The sequence below is a fragment of the Helianthus annuus genome, chromosome 14, assembly GCF_002127325.2.
Source record: "Helianthus annuus cultivar XRQ/B chromosome 14, HanXRQr2.0-SUNRISE, whole genome shotgun sequence".
Lineage (NCBI taxonomy): Eukaryota > Viridiplantae > Streptophyta > Magnoliopsida > Asterales > Asteraceae > Helianthus > Helianthus annuus.
Window position 1 is genome coordinate 126,457,024 of NC_035446.2, and position 20,439 is coordinate 126,477,462.

The 20,439-nt window shown below is 42.7% G+C and overlaps 2 protein-coding genes across 2 annotated transcripts; one reads left to right on the plus strand and one right to left on the minus strand.

The window, feature by feature from the left end:
* The first annotated feature begins 1,671 nt into the window (after positions 1–1,671).
* On the plus strand, positions 1,672–3,950 carry LOC110909352 (60S ribosomal protein L4). Its single transcript, XM_022154377.2, has 2 exons — positions 1,672–2,830; positions 3,644–3,950. Exons 1-2 carry the CDS (start codon positions 1,730–1,732, stop codon positions 3,755–3,757), a joined length of 1,215 nt encoding a protein of 404 aa, XP_022010069.1. The 5' UTR covers positions 1,672–1,729; the 3' UTR covers positions 3,758–3,950.
* A 12,834-nt stretch (positions 3,951–16,784) lies between these two features.
* On the minus strand, positions 16,785–17,555 carry LOC110907328. The gene has a single exon (XM_022152322.1). The coding sequence runs from the start codon at positions 17,553–17,555 to the stop codon at positions 16,785–16,787; it is 771 nt and encodes a 256-aa protein (XP_022008014.1).
* Positions 17,556–20,439: the final 2,884 nt, after the last annotated feature.

Genomic DNA, 20,439 nt, shown 5'->3' on the forward strand with positions numbered 1-20,439 from the left:
GAAGGGGCCGGAGGGGGCGCCCGACCCCCAGAACTTTTCGCTCAGTAGTGTTATGTATGTAGCTTTCGTATAGAAATTTTGTTTTCGGCCCCCCCCCCCCCCCCCCCCAATCGGAAATCTCAAGCTTCGCCACTGGGAACAAATTACCTATGTGCGTGTTAATCTATCGATCTCCTTGCTTGATAAAAGATTTTATACTTTGTTGACATATATGATTGCTCCTTCAGGTTGTAACCATTTGCATAAAACTTTTGATCACTTGGACTAACTAATTTTTTAGCTAGTTTGACTTCTTATACAACTTGAGTGACTCTCGTACACTCGTTTTCGTAAACATAAGATGAAACAACCATCTTTAGTATAAGAAGAAGAAGGTTTCGAAATATTTTTATTATGTAACAAACCTTTATATTTACTTTTCAAGGTGGTGAGAACGCATCTCTGATAAATTTCAAAGAAAGAGATCTATTGTTTCATTTATACTTGCACAATCTCTCTTAAGCAGTTTAATCTAATCGAGGATGGCGAGCTAGCACTTGGTTCTTGCTATCATCTTGCCATGTGTAGATCATTTTGGTTCCTTAGCCACACAAAATGGGGAGAAAAGATAAATGGGTACCGAAAAAAATGCCTAGGCGACACTTGGGTATCGGGAAACACACTGCTACAGGCAGTAGCGAAGCTTGAACAAAAACTCAGTAGAGGTCAGACTCTTAAAAATCTAATATTTTACGCTAAAAAAATTTATTAAAATTAACACTATGAGCCAAAAATCGGTGGATGCTTGGCACAACTAAAACCATGAGCGAAAAATTGATGGAGGCCGGGCACTCCCGACCCCAATAAAGCTTCGTCAGCGGTCGCGGGTGCAGTGATACCATTCAAAACCATTTTCCATATGGCCAATCACCTCATGCCATCTTTGCATTTTCTTTTAATTTTATACTATTATATTCAATTTAAGGCTTAACTTGATTTTTCTCAAAAAAACTAGTGCCCATTAGTATTATTTTAAACTAATTGCAATAACTTATATAATTTTTTAAGTATACCAGTATATCTTTTAATGATACCCGGTTATTTGCAAAATAAAGTATTTTTTTTATCTCATAAATGGTTTTTAGATCAAATATTTATATTTTATTCGATCGATTACTACATATATGGTTTAGTTTAGTTTTGCACCTATAGGTAGATATGTACAAAAAAAACCTTGTATGGATATCCCGACCGGATACCACACCTGAAACCGACTTGACCCAAACCGATTCCAACCCAACCCAAATCACCAGTTTGCACATTGGTTCTTACTCTCGTTACTGAAAAACTAGTAACAAGTTTATGACCCGATCCAATTTGAAACACCCATTTGAAAAACTGGTAACCAGTTTATGAGCCGAACCGCTTTTGACTCAAATCACTTTTCCCAAAGTTGACCAAACCGATTCGGTTTACAACCCAAACCGTTTAAGAAAAAACCGAAATGCACATTTCGACTCAATCTCTAGGTTGTACTTGTACATAACATAATCATCAGCCCAAATCTAAAAAGTACAAAAATTAAGCCCACAATGTTTCAACAACCCAGTGACGTACTCATGTCTCACACCGATGGGCCAAAGCCCATTTCCACAATCCCTAATTCACACCCCTATATACTCATTTCACCACCTCCTCTCTCGCAGTCTCAAAACCAAACCCTAACCCTACACACCTGCAACCCACAGCAATGGCCGCCGCCGCTCGTCCTCTCGTCTCCGTCCAGCCACTTGAATCCGACATGGCCACCGACGGAGCCACCCTCCCCCTCCCTCACGTCATGAAAGCCTCCATCCGTCCCGACATCGTCAACTTCGTTCACGCGAACATTTCGAAGAATGCTCGCCAACCCTACGCCGTCAGCCGTAAAGCCGGACACCAGACCTCAGCCGAGTCATGGGGAACCGGACGTGCTGTGTCTCGTATTCCTCGTGTTCCTGGTGGCGGTACTCACCGTGCAGGTCAAGGTGCGTTCGGAAACATGTGCCGTGGTGGACGCATGTTCGCACCGACTCGGATCTGGCGCAGGTGGCACAGAAAAATCAACGTGAACCAGAAACGATACGCCGTCGTTTCGGCGATCGCTGCTTCCGCCGTTCCGTCGCTTGTGATGGCCCGTGGACACCGGATCGAGACTGTTCCGGAGCTTCCGTTGGTGGTAAGTGATACCGTTGAAGGTGTCGAGAAGACGAAGAGTGCGATCAACGTGTTGAAGCAGATTGGAGCTTATTCTGATGCTGAAAAAGCGAAGGACTCATCTGGAATTCGTCCTGGAAAGGGTAAGATGAGGAACAGAAGGTATATTAACCGAAAAGGACCGTTGATTGTGTACGGAACTGAAGGTGCTAAGTTAGTTAAGGCTTTTAGGAACATTCCTGGAGTTGAGATTTGCAATGTTGAGAGGTTGAATTTGCTGAAATTGGCTCCTGGAGGTCATCTTGGAAGGTTTGTGATCTGGACGAAATCGGCGTTTGAGAAGTTGGATTCGATTTATGGATCGTTTGAGAATAAGAGTGAGAAGAAGAAGGGGTATGTGTTGCCCAGGGCTAAGATGGTGAATGCCGATTTGGCTAGGATTATCAATTCGGACGAGGTGCAGTCGGTTGTGAGGCCGATTAAGAAGGAGGTGAAGAGGGCTCCGATGAAGAAGAATCCTTTGAAGAATTTGAACACTATGCTGAGGTTGAATCCGTATGCTAAGGCTGCTAAGAGGATGTCTTTGCTTGCTGAGGAGCAGAGGAAGAAGAGCAAGCAGGAGAAGCTTGACAAGAAGAGGCAGCCAATCTCCAAGGTACGTTTAATTTTGTTTTTATTTTACTTACAATTGTTTAAATTTATATATTATGTTGCTTCTGATTATTGGTGGTATTTTATTGATGGTTTTAGTGGTTTTGGATTTAGGTTTTTGGTCAATTGATTGCTCAATGCATTTAGCTAGTTAATTTATTGTTATATATTAATCCTGTATTTGGTTGTTATTAATAGTTTAATTTAATCATGTAATTAGCGTGTGTATATGATTTACACATGATGGTTAGTGAACATAGGTCTATTAAAATGATGTTTGCTTTTTCGTTGAACAGAGTTGTTGATAGTTTGTTATTGATTAGTGAAGTTTAGTCACTTTGATGGTTAGTAGCTTGTTCTATGTTTTGTTATTTTTTTTCTGTACATGCATTAGATTGTATGTGGTGCGTTTTCACTCCTGTGCACTCACAATTGAATTTTGCAACTGTAGAAGTGTTTGTTGAATCTATTCTGAGTTGCTGACCTTATTTTTTTAAATCTATCTTCTTATTTTAGTTACCATGTTCACTATTTCTTTTGTTTACATTTGTTTTTTAGTGTTCTAGTCTTCTTTTTTATGAAAAGAAGTCATTTCTGTTTATATACTGGTTTTCAAGCACTTCGGTTCGTAGATTCAAGTTGCCCCATCTAATAACTTTGTTTTTTAGTAACTGGTGTGAAGGCTATCACTGATCTTTAGTAATGCTGTTTCTAAGCTTGAAGTAGAAACATAGTCTTGTTTTGTTTTAAGTGATTTGATTGCATCATGTGAGTTGTTATACTTTCTTTTGTTTGTTGTTAACTTTGGTTATTACAGGAGGAGGCTGCAAAGATCAAGACTGCTAGCAAGGCATGGTACAAGACTATGATTTCAGACAGTGACTATGCCGAATTCGATGTCTTCACCAAGTGGCTTGGAGTTTCACAGTGATTTCTCTACTTTTAATGTGTTGCTTTTGTCTGTTAGGTTTTCTTAAAACAATAGAAGTTCATACCAAGTATCCTATGTTTGATCTTTCTTCAAGACATAAATTTCTATCTGTGTTTTGTTGCTGGTCTTTTCTGGCATTGAGTTTTGTTAAGATTGAGCTTTCAGTTAAAAACATTTGCATATTTTTGTGTTATTTTGTTGCTCTAAATTTGCATTTAATGAACGGAAAACTTCAACTTGGAGATATAATCCAACTTAAGTTGTTCGTTCGTTCTAATGGTGTGTTAATTAGAGGGGACATGCTATTGTGTTATTCAGAGAGTTTCAAATTGATAGTCATTTCTTGTAGTTAGTAAAATGATTAGTGTCTTTACAAGAATTCTGATGTAGTGGCTCTTAGAGCAATGAAAGGGATAATTATTCAGTAGTGACTTTACCCTTAGCTTCTTCATGAATACTTTTAAAAACACAACTGTTGGTGCCTGATGGGAAGTTCCCCCATATTGCTATCAATGTTTTTATGTTGCACGACCTCTTAACATTACACCACTATATCCTCAAATTGTTGAATTTGAGACTGCTCTATCTTTATATCAATTCTCCTTGGAGCGGTGGTTTGGGTTTGCGGCTTGGGTTTGCATTGTCATGACCATGCTTCGGCTTGAGCCGAAGCTTTGTGCCACATCATGGGCTGGTATCATGTTTTATTCCATGCCATAGTTCTTAGCTTAAGCCTTGCTGCTTACGCTTGTGATGTGTCTTCTTTATAACGTTGCGGCCTTTGTGCATTTACCGTTTCCTGATCTCTGTGTCAAGGCTTGAGCTGTCACCTGCTTTGTGTCACAGCCTTCTCTTTTTGAGGCACGGCCTGGCCCTTTTATCACGGTCTGGGCTCGTTTTAGGGTTCCAAATCAAGTCTTGTTACGAGTGTGTAACTCTTATCAATTAGTTTATTTATTCATGAACTATAAGACCATGTGTACTTGTAGTGGTGAGTGAAACAAATGTCTTACTCTTGGCATGAAGTGACACTGGACACCTAGTCAGCAAAGAGGCATTATAGAGTTTGCCCTTAAAATGAGTATAGTGTGGTATGTCCCATTCCACGATTAATCTATTATTAATTTCTTTTAAATTAAAACAAATAATATTACAAATTAACGGTCCTCACTTCTCATTGCTCATTTTTTACAAATCAAAGGCGTTCTTTAAAGGGGTAACTTTGCTAAATAGTAACCAAGTTTCACATTTGTACCACTAAAGTCACTCACTTTTTTTGTCACTTTAAAATCATTCAAATTTAATTTGATGTTTTAATCTTGCGTAATTTGCAGGTAACAAGGTTACCGCTATTTATTTTAATTTTTAATGTTATGTTGATTTCTGTAATTACCTTTTTAGCCTTTTAAGTAAAAATAGCAAAAACCAAAGCCATAACACAACATTACACAGCAGAAACAAAAAACAGAAAAAAAAAAAAACATAAACAAAAAAAAGTACCTTTCTACTTCCAAACATCATAATTCACAACCTGTATCTCCGGTTACAAGATATCACTGCCAATTAGAAGAGTATGCGTTTAGGCACCTCTTTACGAGACCTACTGCGTGTCATATCTACGTTCCAACTCCTCCCTAACCAATTCGTTGGAGCATTGGTTCGTGGCAGGATAACGCTCGGTTTGTGGTCAGAAGGTTACCGAAGCTTCATAGGGGATTTAGAAAACTAAATGTGGTCCTCAAGAAGCATTTTAAAGGTTTGAGCCGTAGATCGGAAAGTTTGATTCTTCACCGGAATCTATGGCTGTGAAAGCGATTTGTGTGGAAGCAATACCAAGACCGGAAAGTGGATTGGCGATGAGGTAGAGGCCGACGGGAAATGGTTTGTCGGGAATAGTCGTCGGAGTATCAGCGGAAGTAGGAAGATCCGAAGATTCGGCGGGATTGGTAGACATTCTATGGAAGACGAGGATGATGATGGTGAAAATAGGATAAAATTTGATATATTTTTTCCTTTTATGTTGATTTTTAGTTGTAAGGGTAAAAAGGTAAATTACAAAACTAAAATAAATAATCAAATTTAAAATAAAATGCGGCAACCTGACAACCTGGTAATTACGCAAGATTAGAATAAGAAATCAAAGTTGAGTGACTAAGTGACAAAAAAAGATATAGTGATTTTATTAGAACAGTAAGGAAACTTGGTTACTATTGTGTGGAGTTTTCCCTTCTTTAAAACACGCCCGAAGCAAAAATCCCAAAACAACGCCGTACCATAATGGTTCCGGCATGATATCGGCGTTTTTGGGGCACTTCACGCCCAAATACTGCCCCACTACGGGTGGTCTAAATATCCCTGTCATTTTTCTTTTCAAAACCTATTAACGGCCACCTCTCTATCACAAGGAAGATGAAGCAATTTCTATCCTTTGATATCGTGTAAAGATTGCATTTTTGTGTTCATCTCTTTATCATGTGGATTTAACGCATGAAGTACGGTTGTGCACAATTCGGTTTTATGGTAAAACCGAAACCGTAATTGAAATTTTCCGTTTTCAACAGTTCGTTTTGATTTTTTTTCGATTTTAGTAACGGTTTAGTTCGGTTTTTGAAACAAATTTACGTAAGATTCAAAAATAAGAAGTATAAATCAAGATTTAAGAATCTTTCTTAGATGTTTACATTTAAGTTATTAAATTTATAAACCTAACCTTTTAATTTATTTTTATTATTCTCCAAAGTTTTTATTAAGACAATTTCTTTTATAATACTTTAAAAATCATTTAGTTTTATGTTAAAACTAGAATTATCACCCCAATGCGGCGGGGATTTATTAGTTATATATCATGTTAGATGAAAAGCAAATGTTTCTCACATGAGCACGAGCCTGTGTGTAAAACCGAGAAAAAATAACTAAGTCGATCTCTAACTCGCACGTTGCGACAGACCTATCAAATGGGGAAAAATAGACGCGCTGCGACGGACATGTCAAACATGAAAAAAAATAGATGAAAAAACGTTGAACCCCACACGCACGTTGCGGCGTGTTAACTCGGAAATTTAGAACGACACGTTAAACAAAGAACTTATGAAAGGTGAAAAGTATATAAGAGATCAAAGTTGAAAGTAAAAAGTGTTGAGATTAAATTGCAAAAGATAAAAAGCTTTGTGTTGAAAGTAAAAAAAATTAAAAGGGTTAAATTGCAAAAGATGAAAACTTTTGAATTAGAAGTGAAAAATCAAATTAATCAAATGGGTTAAAATACCAAAGATTGAAATTTTAGACTTAAATTACCAAAGATTGAAACTTTAGAGTTAAAAAAGAAATCAATTTCAGATTATGATAACAAAAGAGATAAATAGATTTAGTTAAATTGATGTTTAATATTATTGTTATTATTATTTAATAAAAGAGATAAATAAAAAATAAGGGTGAGAAATTACCAGAGAATGACACGTGTACAAAAAGGGTTTTTATTTAGGGCTAATCACGAGAATAGCCAAGTTTTGGTCAAAGTTTCAAAAATAGCCAGTTGACACCCCATAAAATGGGCTTTCACGAATTTCAACGCGGCTCAAATTAAAATTTAAGAACTTTTCCCATGACCAATCACCTTTTGCCACGTGTGTTGCTGACATCACCATGTTCCCTTAGTCTCTCTCTCTCTCTCATCTTGTGTGTCACCCTGTCATCTTGTGCTGCTGATTACTATTTGTCCCCATTTACATTTGCCAAAGATGTGACAACTCGTTCCTACCCACTCAACGCACACACCAAACCTTCATTACCACCATTAATGGCGGCATCTTCATATACAACCGCAGCAGCACCGTCGTCGACTCTACTTCACGCCTGCAACCACCACCCTCACCGAGCACCACCAACCTCTACCCACCACAACCACCACCGTAAACCACCACCACCCTCCACCCACCATAACCAACACCGTAAACCACCACCACCCTGAAACCAACCACCACCCTCACCGAGCACCACCACCCTCCACCCATCGCAACCACTATCTTAAACCACCACTCAGCAGCCATAGCTTTAGCAAGAGAAAAAGCAGAGGGCGATGGAGTTGGATTTATGAGCTTCCACTGTTTATTTTTATTCAAAAGACCCTGTTGAATTTAAGGTTCTCACTGTTTGATTGAAAGAAATACGTTATTTGTATTGATTAAAATGATGATATGAACAAGCTAGTACGCACCTCTGTTTTCGGTTAAGTGATACGAGAATGCATATGTTCGACGGTGTGAGACTTATTGACGTTAAAACATGAATAAACGGACTATAAGATCAAGATGGGTTTAATTGTTGGCTTAATTTGAAAACATGAGCATAAAAATTCATACTTTAGAACCTGGGTTTTCTTTTTATAGCTTGAATCTGTGTTTTCATAGAGGGTACAAACATATATGCTCAAGGTACAAGTGCATGTCTGAATATTTGGAGAGATGATTGGGTGTCACGTGATTGATTCAATTTGTTATAGTTGAGTTTACACAGCAGGTGAACTTGATGAGTGAAGTAGGACAGAACGCAGACAAGATGACAGACAAGATGAGAGAGAGAGAGAGAGATACTAAGGGAACATGGTGATGACAGCAACACACGTGGCAAAAGGTGATTGGTCATGGGGAAAGTTCTTAAATTTTAATTTGATCCGCGTTGAAATTCGTGAAAGCCCATTTTATGAGGTGTCAACTAGCTATTTTTGAAACTTTGACCAAAACTTGGCTATTTTCGTTAGCCATTTTATTTATTAGTATATAAAGATTGTTATTTATTGTATGCAATGGATAAATCATTTATGTCGAATACCCAAATCCCTGGTGACGTTCAAAGGGGTCTTCGCTGACGTCAAGATATCCCGACCTTCATTGCTACAAAAAAGTAAACCGTTAGCCTCGTCACGGAGGGCCCCGGGAGGGGGATCCGTGACCAAGCTCCGGCGTGAGAATAAGTAAACTTGCCGGAAAGTTGGAAGAGCTTATTCTGATGAGTGTGATCACCGGAATGTTTCCTCTAAGGTGTGAATCCAATAAATGTGTGTGTGTTTAATGTATGAGAATGTTGGTCGGAATAAATGAGAGAGGAGTAAATGAGAGAGCTTTAAATGTGATACCTTAAAATCTGCCTTATGATCATCCTTTTCCGCCCTTATATAACTCCGAGACCTTATCTCCTATGTGAGATATTTTATGGAGATGATCCAACGGATTCCGAGTGTCTTCGGGGGGGGGGGGGGGGGGGGCTCAGACACGTGTCTGACCCCCAACGGTAAGATGGCAGCCTCATTTAATGTTTCCGGCTAGAAAGTAGAATTTCCAGCCAAAGATCCTTTTCTAATCGGGCATTAAATGTTGCCCTGTGTCTTCTGAACCTAGTTTCCCGCCCATTTTATATAAGGGAAACCTTAGTGGGCAAGGTATATTGCTGTTGGGCTTATATCCTGTTGGGCCCACGCGACAGAAGCCCAAGACAGGTAAATGGGGCAACCCATAGGCCCGTCGTCAAGTCATCTTTAGTCCCTGGTTATTAAATCTCATAACCCAGGGCTGAGTTATAGTTTCTTGCGAGAACAGTTGCATTGGGCTAAGGAGGTGGGCCCCTCCCTAGGCAATCATCGTGTGTCCCCTTTTCTCTTTCCAGGGTGCCATTAATTGTAAGGAATCGACGGCTGGGGTTCAATCTTATTGGAGCACGTGTTGTGCGGTTTTAATTTTGAAATGAAGGCGATGTGACGGTTTGCTCCATACTTGTCAGTTATTTCCCTTAAATACCCCCTTGGTTTCTTGAACTTTCCTTCAACTTCCGCCATAACCCCCCTTTTCTCTGTTTTCCTTATACTTTTCCGATTACCATTTTCCCTAATCATGAGTCGCACCGGTCGCTCAATGATCCGTTCCGTTTTAACTGCAAAGGACTTGGAGTCCTTTGTCAAGACTTACAAGATACCCAAGCGTTTCTCTCCAACATTGCTAGGCCCTGATGAATCGGCCGAATGTACACCAGATCAGATTGCCCTTTATACCTTGGCATTCTCTTCCTGTGGAGTCCGGTATCCCCTTTCACCTTTCAAAATAGCCTTGTTGCGTCACTTTGGGGTTCATTTCTCTCAGTTGCACCCCTTAGGGTTTATGAGAGTAGTACATTTTGAACCATCTTGTGTGGCCGTCTCCGGCGAGCCGTCTGTCCCCTTGTTCTGCATGTTTTATAAACTGATCTCTGATGGAGATTGGTTCACCTTTGCCAAGCGGCAGAACAGTGTGTCTCGGCCTTGCTATTCTTTCATGCCGACCTCCACTTACCCTAAAGAGTGTAAGAGTCGGTTTATCTTTGTTTCCGCTGCTATGATACCAGAGTCTCCACCGCCAAAAGACGCCAAGGCCGCTCTTGAAGACAGTATTCCTGCCCTGTCTGCCGACGAAACTGTCCAGTGGAAGCGTATGTCTAAGAACCCCACAAGAGCCTTTACTTTTTCTAAAGGGATCTTGGCTATGGGAGGTTTGAGCCCTTCTTACTCGGTCCGTCCCAGGGCCTTTTTGGCAAAAAAAGGTATTCTTGTGTTCCTGACTTGTCATTTTTTGTTAAGATTTGTATAGTCATCTTTAGTGTTTCTCTTGTGTAGAGTTGACTCTGTGGAGGTTGCTTCAGGGGGATTCCCGAGATGTGAAGTTTGTGGTTGGTGATGAAGTTGAACCGGGTTTGAGCCGGGATGTTGAGATGCAGGTGGCTGGAGGGTCTGTTCAGGCTGGGGGGCCTGTTGTTGTGGAAGAAGGTGGGGGGGCCTCTTCTGATGGAGAGGAGAGTTCCCCGGATCCTCTCAAGTTGGGCGTTCTGATCATGATGATGAGGAGGACCTGGAGAGCCGTCTGGTTCGAAAGAGAAAAGCTGTTAGTCCTAAGCCAGTTCCTGCCCCTCGTGACATCCGGCAGAGGCTCCAGAGTGCCAATGGGCAAAAGGGCCTTCCTGTGGCTAAAGCTGTTTCCGAGCTTCCCCCCATCGGGGTTAAGGGTTCTTTGTCTAAGCACATGCGGTCCTCCGGCCTTGTGAGTGCACCTTTGTTGGTGAGTTTGTTTTCTCTTTCTCCTGTTACCTTACCTTCGCCTTGTTTTGGGGAGGTTTTTGATGTTCTTTTTTCTTTCTTTGTCTGAGTAGGGGAGTTCTCATGATCCAATAGAGATTCCTACTGGCCCTTCCTCTTCCCGTGTTCGGGACAAGACTCCAGAAGTAAGCATCGCTCGTATTGCCTCAGCTTTTGAGGTTTCTCCTCATCATGCTACTGGGACTAGTAAACCTTCTCAATTTGAGGGTCTTGCTCATCGGTCCCCTTTGGCTCCCCTGTTTGCTGATGCCCTCCCTCTCACCTATGTTCCTAAGTGGAAAATAACTCATTCTTCGGTGATAGGGACCCCTGAGACTGCCAGGGATTTTTTGAGTCATGTTGTTCCTCCCTCCCATAGGTTCATGAATTCTGCTTTGAGGGATGACCTTTTTGAGGATCAGTACAGCATGTCACTCTGTGAGAGCTTCTTCAGGGGTGCCGGCATGCTGCAGCGGGTTGATGATTTGAGGAAGGAGAATGAAGAACTCAAGGGTGAACTCAAGACTTCCCAATCTGTTGCTGCTGAACTTCGATGTCAAGTGGTTAAGGCTGAGCGAAAACTGCAAGAAGAGAAGGTACATTGCCTTTCTCTCCCCCCCCCCCTTTTTTTTTTGCTTTTGTGTTCTTTATGATGTCTTTTGCTCAGGGGGGCTGGAGCTATGTTAGAGCGAAGGGAGCGAGCTTGGGAGAGGGAGATGACGGTGTTGGTAGAGGAGAAAGAGGAGTTAGCTGCGGAGCTAAAACATCTGAAGGAGGTTCGTTCCGTTTCTCAGGAGCAACTGAATACTATGTATGCTGATTATGGGATAACCTCTGATGATAACAAGCGGTTGGCTAAGGAGAAACATTGGTTGATTACTGAAGGCTTCGAAGCCTTTCTTACTGTTGTCTCCCAATCAGAGGAATTCAAGAGCGGTCTTGAGGAGGTGTATAGGGCGTACCGGGATGTTGGGTACCAGGCAGGGCTAAAGGATGGGTACGTTTACTCTGCTCAGGGTCTGGACAGGAAAGAAACTCCGCTTTATAATTCCAAAGCTAAGAAGCGGCTGTCTAAGTTGGACAAGGAGTTTGGGGGTAAGACCCCGGCCATTCTTGAGAAAATCCTGGAGCATCCCATGATATCTATAGATGAATTGAAAGCCCTGTTTTCCTCCGCTGGTCCCTCGTCTCCGAAGTCTTTATCTAGGGGTGGCCCCCAGTGATTTCTGAACATTAACCTCTTTCGATATGGTTGTAATCCGGATAATTACTTACCCTAGGATACTTTAAACTTTTATGGTGTTTGGAAGGAGAACCTTTGTGTAGGGGTTCTCCTAAGTACTTAATCATATAACCTATGACTGTATGTTGCTATCTTGTTTTTTGCTTGTTTTCTGTTGTGTTTTTTCATGTTGCAGAAGCTTTTGCCAGGGATCAGGTCGGCACTTTCTTGAAAACTTTTGGGCTGTTTGCAAGAAACTGTGCTTTAGTCTGTTTGTTATGCTTGTTGGCTTGTATGTTAGTTGTTTTTGCCAAAGTCAGTAAGGCTTCCCATTGTACATTCATTTTGCAAATAAATAAAGAAAGACTTCTTTTTGTAGTTTGTTTACAGAAGTGTGTTGTGCTTATGGTTTGTTTGATAAACCAGGATTGTCTGTTCGAGGCCAATCACTGGACAAGATTATAATGTGAGATTATGTTTTTGGTTTGTTTGTCCGTTTTCTCTGGGTTAGCTAGACCTTATTCTGCCCCGCAGCCGGGCGATTGGTATGTTTGATATACCTTGTGCACATGTGTTTGTTTGTTATTAGGCTTATAGTTCTACTAGGCACGTCTGCCTTGATATAACACCTGTCATTCTGTCAAAAGGGGGCAAGTGAGTTGCCTGTTTGTCATTCATTTCATGGGGACCAAGTTTCCCCAGTACAAGTTTTTACAAAAAAGTTTTATCTTGGGGTAAGCCCCTGACTATCAGTTAGTCATTACAAAAGTGGCTCCCTGGCCGTTTTCCTAAAAGATTTTCTTCTGATTCATATGTGGTACTTCCTGAGCTGCATGAGGTTCCATGTTCTTGGGACCTCTTTGCCCTGAAGTGTCTCCAGCTTGCAACTTTCTTTGCCATTTGCCCACGTGACCCGGTAGGGTCCTTCCCAGTTGGGCCCTAGTTTCCCGGTGCTCTCCTGTAGGCTGGATTCGTTTGCTCTTTAAACCAGGTCCCCTGGAACGAGGTTAAGCTTCTTCATCTTGGCGTTGTAGTAACTTTCAAGCCCCTTTTTTTGTATTTAGCCTCCCTGACTGCTGCCACTTCTCTCCTCTCTTCAAGCAAATTCAGGTTCATCCGGAGATCTTCTTCATTCTCTGCCTCTCTGAGCTTCATTCTGGCAGTTGGGGACCCTATCTCAGCCGGGATGACTGCTTCCGTCCCGTAAGTTAAGCTGAAAGGGGTTTCTCCGTTGCAGTCCTTAGGTGTGGTCCTGTATGCCCACAACACAAATGGTAACTCCTCCAACCATCCTTTTTGTTTTCTTCCGAGTCTCCCTTTCATGCCCTTAATGACGCTCTAATTTGCTCTTTCCGCCAGTCCATTGCTTTGGGCATGGGTAACGGAGGTGAATACTTGGTGTATGTGCATTTGCTCGCACCATGGCCTGAAGGGCTTTCCAGCAAATTGGACACCATTGTCACTCACCAGTTCCTTCGAGACTCCATATCCGCAAATGATGTTGTCTAGTACAAATCATCTCATCTGCTCCCCCGTTATTTTTTCCAAGGGTTTTGATTCTATCCACTTGGTAAAATAATCAATGGAAACCACCACGTACTTAACCCCTCCCGGGCCTTCTGGGAATGGCCCGATTATGTCGATGGCCCACTTTTGGAAAGGCCAGGACGTTGAAACAGGTATCATTGGGTGTTTGTGGCGGTGCGTCATAGGGGCATGGATCTGGCAATTGTCACATTTCTTGATCTCCTCTGATGTTGTCTCATACATTCGAGGCCAATAGAATCCCGCATTCATTGCCTTTGCTACTACTGTCCTTGGCCCCGAGTGCATCCCACAAATTCCCTCATGTATTTCTCTGATCACATACTTAGCTTCTTCAATGTCAACACACTTCAGGGATAGGCCCTGGTATGATCTTCGGTAAAGTTTTCCATCAACCAACTCATATTGTAAGGCTTTGACTCTTACCTTCCTGGCTACCCAGTCCCCCTCGGGTAACGTTCCGTCCTTTAGGAATTTTACAATTGGTGTCATCCATGTCTCTTGTGCGTTTTCGACCGCAGCTACCACCTCTGTGCCGAGAAAGGGGGAGGTCAGGACTTCCACTTTGACTTCTCTTTCTAAGTGGTCAAATGCCACGGAGGCCAGCTTGCTGAGGGCATCAGATTTTCTGTTTCTCCCGTGGGGGATGTATTCTAGCTTAAAGGTCTTGAACGCTTCGGCTGTTTCTTTCACATTTGCCACATACTGAGCCATTGTGTTGTCTTTAGCCTCATATTCCCCCTAGTATTGTTTGACCACCAACTACGAGTCAGTACTAGCTTCCACATGTTTTACCTTCATCTTTTTGGCTAGCCTCATCCCTGCTAAAAGGGCTTCGTATTCTGCAGTGTTGTTGGTATTCTCAAAGTCCAGCCTAATGACGTAGGTTAACTCAACCCCCTCAGGGCTGACCAGCGTAATGCCCGTTCCGCTGCCTTCTTCGCTGGAGGCCCGGTCTGTAAGCAACTTCCATACTGCCTCATCTTCCTTCTCTTTCTCCTCTTTTTCTAAAGCTTCCCATTTCAAAAGTTCTTTTTCTTCGTACTCAGGGACCTCTGCCAAAAAGTCGGCCAGTATTTGTCCCTTCATGGCAGTTCTGGCCTTGAACTCCAAGGAGTGTTCTCCTAATTCGACTACCCACTTAGCCAATCGCCCCGACAACTCCGGCCTTCTTAGCACTTTTTGGAGGGGTTGATTCGTCATCAGGGTGACCTTATGCCCTTGTAAGTACCTCCTGAGTCTCCGGGATGCAAAAACAAGGGCTAAAGTTAACTTCTCCACGGGCATATAGCGTTCTTCGGGGCCTTTAAGGGTCTTGCTGATGAAGTATATTGGTATCTGCTTCCCTTCCCGTTCCACCATCATAACCGCACTTATGGTAGTCTTTGAAGCAGACAAATACAGGAGTAGGTCTTCCCGGGCACTGGGGTAGCCAGGGTTGGAAGTTTGCAGATGTAGGCCTTCATTTCTTGAAAAGCGTTCTCTGCCTCAGAGGTCCATTTAAACCTGTCCGTTTGAAGGCAGTCCTTCAACACCTTCATGAAGGGAAGGGTCCTGTCAGCTACCTTTGACAAAAAGCGGTTCAGAGCGATTAGCCTTCCGTTAAGCTGTTGGATGTCTTTCAGGGACCTAGGGGATCACATTTCAGCCACGGCTTGAGCTTTCTGCGGGTTAGCTTTGATTCCACCCTTAGTAACCACTACTCCCAGGAATTTCCCTTCTTCTACCCCGAAACAGCACTTCCCGGGGTTTAGCTTCATATTAACATCTTGCATGGTGCGAATAGTTTCAGCTATATCATCTATCAACACCATCTCAGTCAGACTCTTGATAACGATGTCGTCGACGTATACCTCCAAGTTCCCTCCTCGTTGTTCTCTGAAAAAGGCATACATAAACCTTTGAAAGGTGGCCCCAGCATTTTTTAGCCCGAAGGGCATTTTGGTATAGCAAAACGTCCCTTCGTCTGTGATGAAGGCGGTCTTTTCCTCGTCTTCCATTGACATCTGTATTTTATGATACCCTTTGTAGGCATCCAAGAAGCATTTCAGGGGATGCTGAGATAAGGAGTCCACTCGGACGTCTATCTCTGGGAGGGGGTGGCAGTCCTTGGGGCATGCCTTGTTTAGATCTTGAAAGTCAATGCACATCCTCCATCCTCCGTCTTTTTTCTGGACCATAACTGGGTTAGCAACCCAAGATGGGTACTTCACTTCTCTGATTATTCCGGCTCTGATCAGCTTCCTGGTTTCTTCACAGGCGGCCCTCCTCTTACTGTGGCCCATGCTCCGTTTCTTCTGTTTAACTGGCTTTGCCCAGGTGTATGTATTGAGTCGGTGTTCAATCAAGCTTCTTGGGATTCCTGTCATGTCTCCATGTTGGAATGCAAATACATCTATGTTGAGAAGGAGCAGCTCCTTGAGAGCACTTTTGCACTTGTCACTTAGGTGACTTCCTACTTTAACCGTCTGCTCCGGGAATCTGTCACAAAGGACCCATTCTTCTATCCCATCCTTTTGAGGTTTCTCGGATGCTTCCCCCTCAAATACGGAGGAAATGACTTCGTATGAAGACTTTACCCAAGCCAAGCCCTTTGGCGTCTGGAACACTAGAGCTCCGTGTGGGGTTGATGCCTGTGCTTGTAAATCTCCAATCCCAGGTCTTCCCAGGATTGCATTGTACTTTGAGGGTGCCCGAACCACTGTGAAAGTTAGGTTTATAGTTCGGACACGATCCCCTACCCCGACTGTAAATGGGAGCCTGATCTTTCCCAAAGGGTGTGATACACTGTTGTTGAAGCCTACTAGGGGGATAGAGTCCTCCTCGAGCCTATCTCTTACATCCCTGTCAAATCTGAGGAAACAGTGCTCATATATTACTTCTACCCCAGATCCCCCGTCCACATGTATTCTGACCACCTTGTGGCCAGCTATTATGGCTGAAATGTTAAGAGGGAGTCGCTGCACTTCGTTTTCCTCCAGGTGTGGCATCAAGATGGGAGCTTTCATGCGGTCTGGGAGCCCAGAATTCTGGCCTTTACACTTCTGGTGGTATCAAATTCATCCCTCCTTCGAATCATGTCTACATCTGCCCTTCCAGGCTCCCACACATCTTTCCCTTTGCGGTCCCCTACTCCTTCCTTAATTTCCTTAACCAAATGGGTCAGCTTACCCGTTTTCACCGCGGCCTCTATTTTCCCTCTTTAGATACATGCAATCATCAGTTTTATGACCAAATCCTTTGTGAAAGTCACAGTACTCGTTGGGTTGTGCTTTTGGCCCGGGTTTTATGGGTGGTGGTCTTGGGAAGGAGCTCTTCACCCTCTCAGTGGCTAGTATTTCATTTGGGGTTTTGGTGAGAGGGGTGAAGCCGTCAGAGTAGGGGGATGGGCCTCTCCCCCGAGGCCTATATGGGGAGTATGAGAGCCTTGTTCTATCATGCAACATTCTATTAAAAGCGGGTTTTCTTGAGTAAGGTGTACCTTTTTCGGGAGGTTTTGCAGTCGGGGTGAGCCTTCGGGGTGGGGTGTCCATCTCTTTGGCTTTGCTAACTATGTCTTTGCCCCTGACAAAGGCTCTGACTCTATCCATGAGGTTGTCAAACGAGTGTGGGAACTCTTCCCCCAGCTTTTCGCATAGTTGTGCATGTTTTAACCCGTTAATGAAACTGCTGATCTTCATGACCTCCGGGACGTCCTTGATGTTCATGCTTTCTTTGACGAACCTCTGCATGTATTGATCTATTCGCTCATTGTCACTCTGCCTTATGTGCAAGATCTCGTTTGGGTTCTTGACTACTTTCCTTTGCTGGCCAAAGTTTCTCAGAAACTTTTCACTTAACTCTTCATAGCTGTCAATCCCTCCGGGGGAAAGGCTGTCAAACCAAAGCCTAGCTCCTTCCGTTAGGGTCTGTACAAACATATGGCACCAAACTGGCATGGGCCACCGTCCCAACTGTCATGCACCCCTGAAGGCATGGAGGTGGTCCTCAGGGTCTCTTGTTCTATCGTACCGATCGAAGTTTGGAGGTAGTTTCGTCTTAGGGGGCATGGGTGCCTCCGCTATCCTCCTGGTGAACTTCGAGATTTCGGCTAAGTCCCGTGGGAGGTAGGGTTGATCCAGACCATCATCGCTTTGGTTTTCCTTTTCTTTTTCTTTCCCTTTTTTGCTTCTTCCCTGTGATGAGATCCTCCCTCTCCTCCGAGGATATCTGTCTGAGGGCCGTCATGAAAGTTTCAAGTGGGTCATTTCCACTGCTTTTGTTTTGTGGATCCACCCCTTCCTGGTTGGAAGGTGTGTCGAAGGACAGTCTGGCCCTGAGGCTGTCAAGCTTCTCTTGCCTTTCTAAATACTCGAGACACTTTTTCAGCTAATCCTTGTGCAAGGCAACAAAATCTGGAGTGATGGCCTCTTCCCTTTCCAGAATTTCCACTTGGTTTTCGTTTTCTTCTTCGTGAGTTATATCTTCCATTGTGACCCTATCATGGTCGTTCTGTACCGTCTGGATAGTACGTGAGCTGGGTGGAGTAGTCATGTTGCCGCTTGTGAAACGGGTTATCTTCAACGTCGGAGTTCAGTGTGGAAACACCAATCAGACTGTAGTCCCACGGATGGCGCCAATGTCGAATACCCAAATCCCTGGTGACGTTCAAAGGGGTCTTCGCTGACGTCAAGATATCCCGGCTTTCGTTGCTACAAAAAAATAAACCGTTAGCCTCGTCATGGAGGGCCCCGGGAGGGGGATCCGTGACCAAGCTCAAGCGTGACAATAAGTAAACTTGCCGGAAAGTTGGAGGAGCTTATTCCGATGAGTGTGATCACCGGAATGTTTCCTCTAAGGTGTGAATCCAATAAATGTGTGTGTGTTTAATGTATGAGAATGTTGGTCGGAATAAATGAGAGAGGAGTAGATGAGAGAGCTTTAAATGTGATACCTTAAAATCTGTCTTATGATCATCCTTTTCCGCCCTTATATAACTCCGAGACCTTATCTCCCATGTGAGATATTTTATGGAGATGATCCAACGGATTCCGAGTGTCTTCGGGGGGCTCAGACACGTGTCTGACCCCCAACGGTAAGATGACAGCCTCATTTAATGTTTCCGGCTAGGAAGTACAATTTCCAGCCAAAGATCCTTTTCTAATCGGGCATTAAATGTTGCCCTGTGTCTTCTGAACCTAGTTTCCCGCCCATTTTATATAAAGAAAACCTTAGTGGGCAAGGTATATTGCTGTTGGGCTTATATCCTGTTGGGCCCACGCGACAGAAGCCCAAGACGGGTAAATGGGGCAACCCATAGGCCCGTCGTCAATTTCAAAGATAAATAAACATGCTAATGTTTTTATCATAAATACTTTACATTCAAGAATAAAATTAATAATTCCTAAATCAATATGTAACAAACATTAAAAAAATGATTTTTTTGGTTATTCTGTTTGGTTTTTTCAGATTTTTGTGTAGTACATTTTTTTCAGCTCGGTTAAATCAGTATATTTTGGTTTCGGTTTAGATTTTTTGATTTTCTGCTCAGCTCTAGCCATGAAGTATTAATAACATTATGTAGTCAGTGAGTTTAATAATCAAAAGATGAAAAAAATACTTTACCAACTTGGAGTCTTGAATTGGTGATGGTAGGTGTAGGAAAATACACCCAGAACCTTGGTTTGGGCCGGCCCAAACCCATCATATAGATTGATTAAAGTCCCACAAAGATTTAGGGTAAATCATTCTTCATCTTAGGGTGGACGACAACACACTGGAATCTTCCCTGTTGACAAATGATCCACCGATAGGAGCAAAGCTAATGAAAGCGACATGCAACAGATCCAAGTATAAATTAGGGATGAGCATTTGATACTGGGTACTGGTACCAAACTGGTTATATTCGGTACCGGTATCCACTTTTTCCGTTTTTTAGTACCGGTACGGTAATGGTATTTACCGTTAAAACACCGGTAAATACCAGTACTGAACTAGTGTATTCGATACCTGTACCGGTACCCACTTTTTCCGTTTCTCGGTACCGAACAAATACCGTGCTCATCCATACTATAAATAGAGGTTAGGTTACTCTTTAAAAAAGTAACTTCCACGTTGTTAATCTCTTTAAACCCAATTTTATTTCTATCAACCTATACTTATTCTTCATATGTGGAAATACGATCCGAAGCCACCTGGCCAGGATTTGTTTCTTCGTTTGCTAGATTGTTACGTAGTTTGGTAAAGCAAGGTGGATCAAGTAGAAACCCAAACTTATCTTAAATTGTATAGAAATAAAAATTACTCGACCATGAAACTGAGTCTTGATAAAATCTAGGAGGGTAAACCACTTGAGCCAGATCTCGACTAGGCTTAACCTCACCTTGTTTAACTTACGAGAGCTCGAGCTAGGCTCGTTTCGAGCTTTATCTCTAAAGCCTGAGCTCTTCTCTTGGGTAGCTTTATTAAGCTCGGTCCGGGCTTGGCTCGTATATTATTTAGTTAGTTTTATTATATATATAAATAATAGGCTCATCTAGGCTCTGGAGCTAGCTTGAGTTTGATAAGTGAAGCCTGGATTCAAACTTGTGTATTAAACAAACTTATATTTAGACTTCAGCTCGGGCTCAAGCTCGTTTCATCTCGGCTCAATTCAAGTTCTTAACAAACTGATCTCGAATAGCTCACTTGCGGTTTTACTTTTTTACACCCTATTAGAATCCTCGACCTATAAACTGCAAGGAAAAATTAGTGGGGATTGACTTTCGAGTGGACTCAACCTTGAACTTTGACCTCAGCCACTGCTTCTGAGAAACGATGGAGCTTAGTGAGATCTTTAGCGTT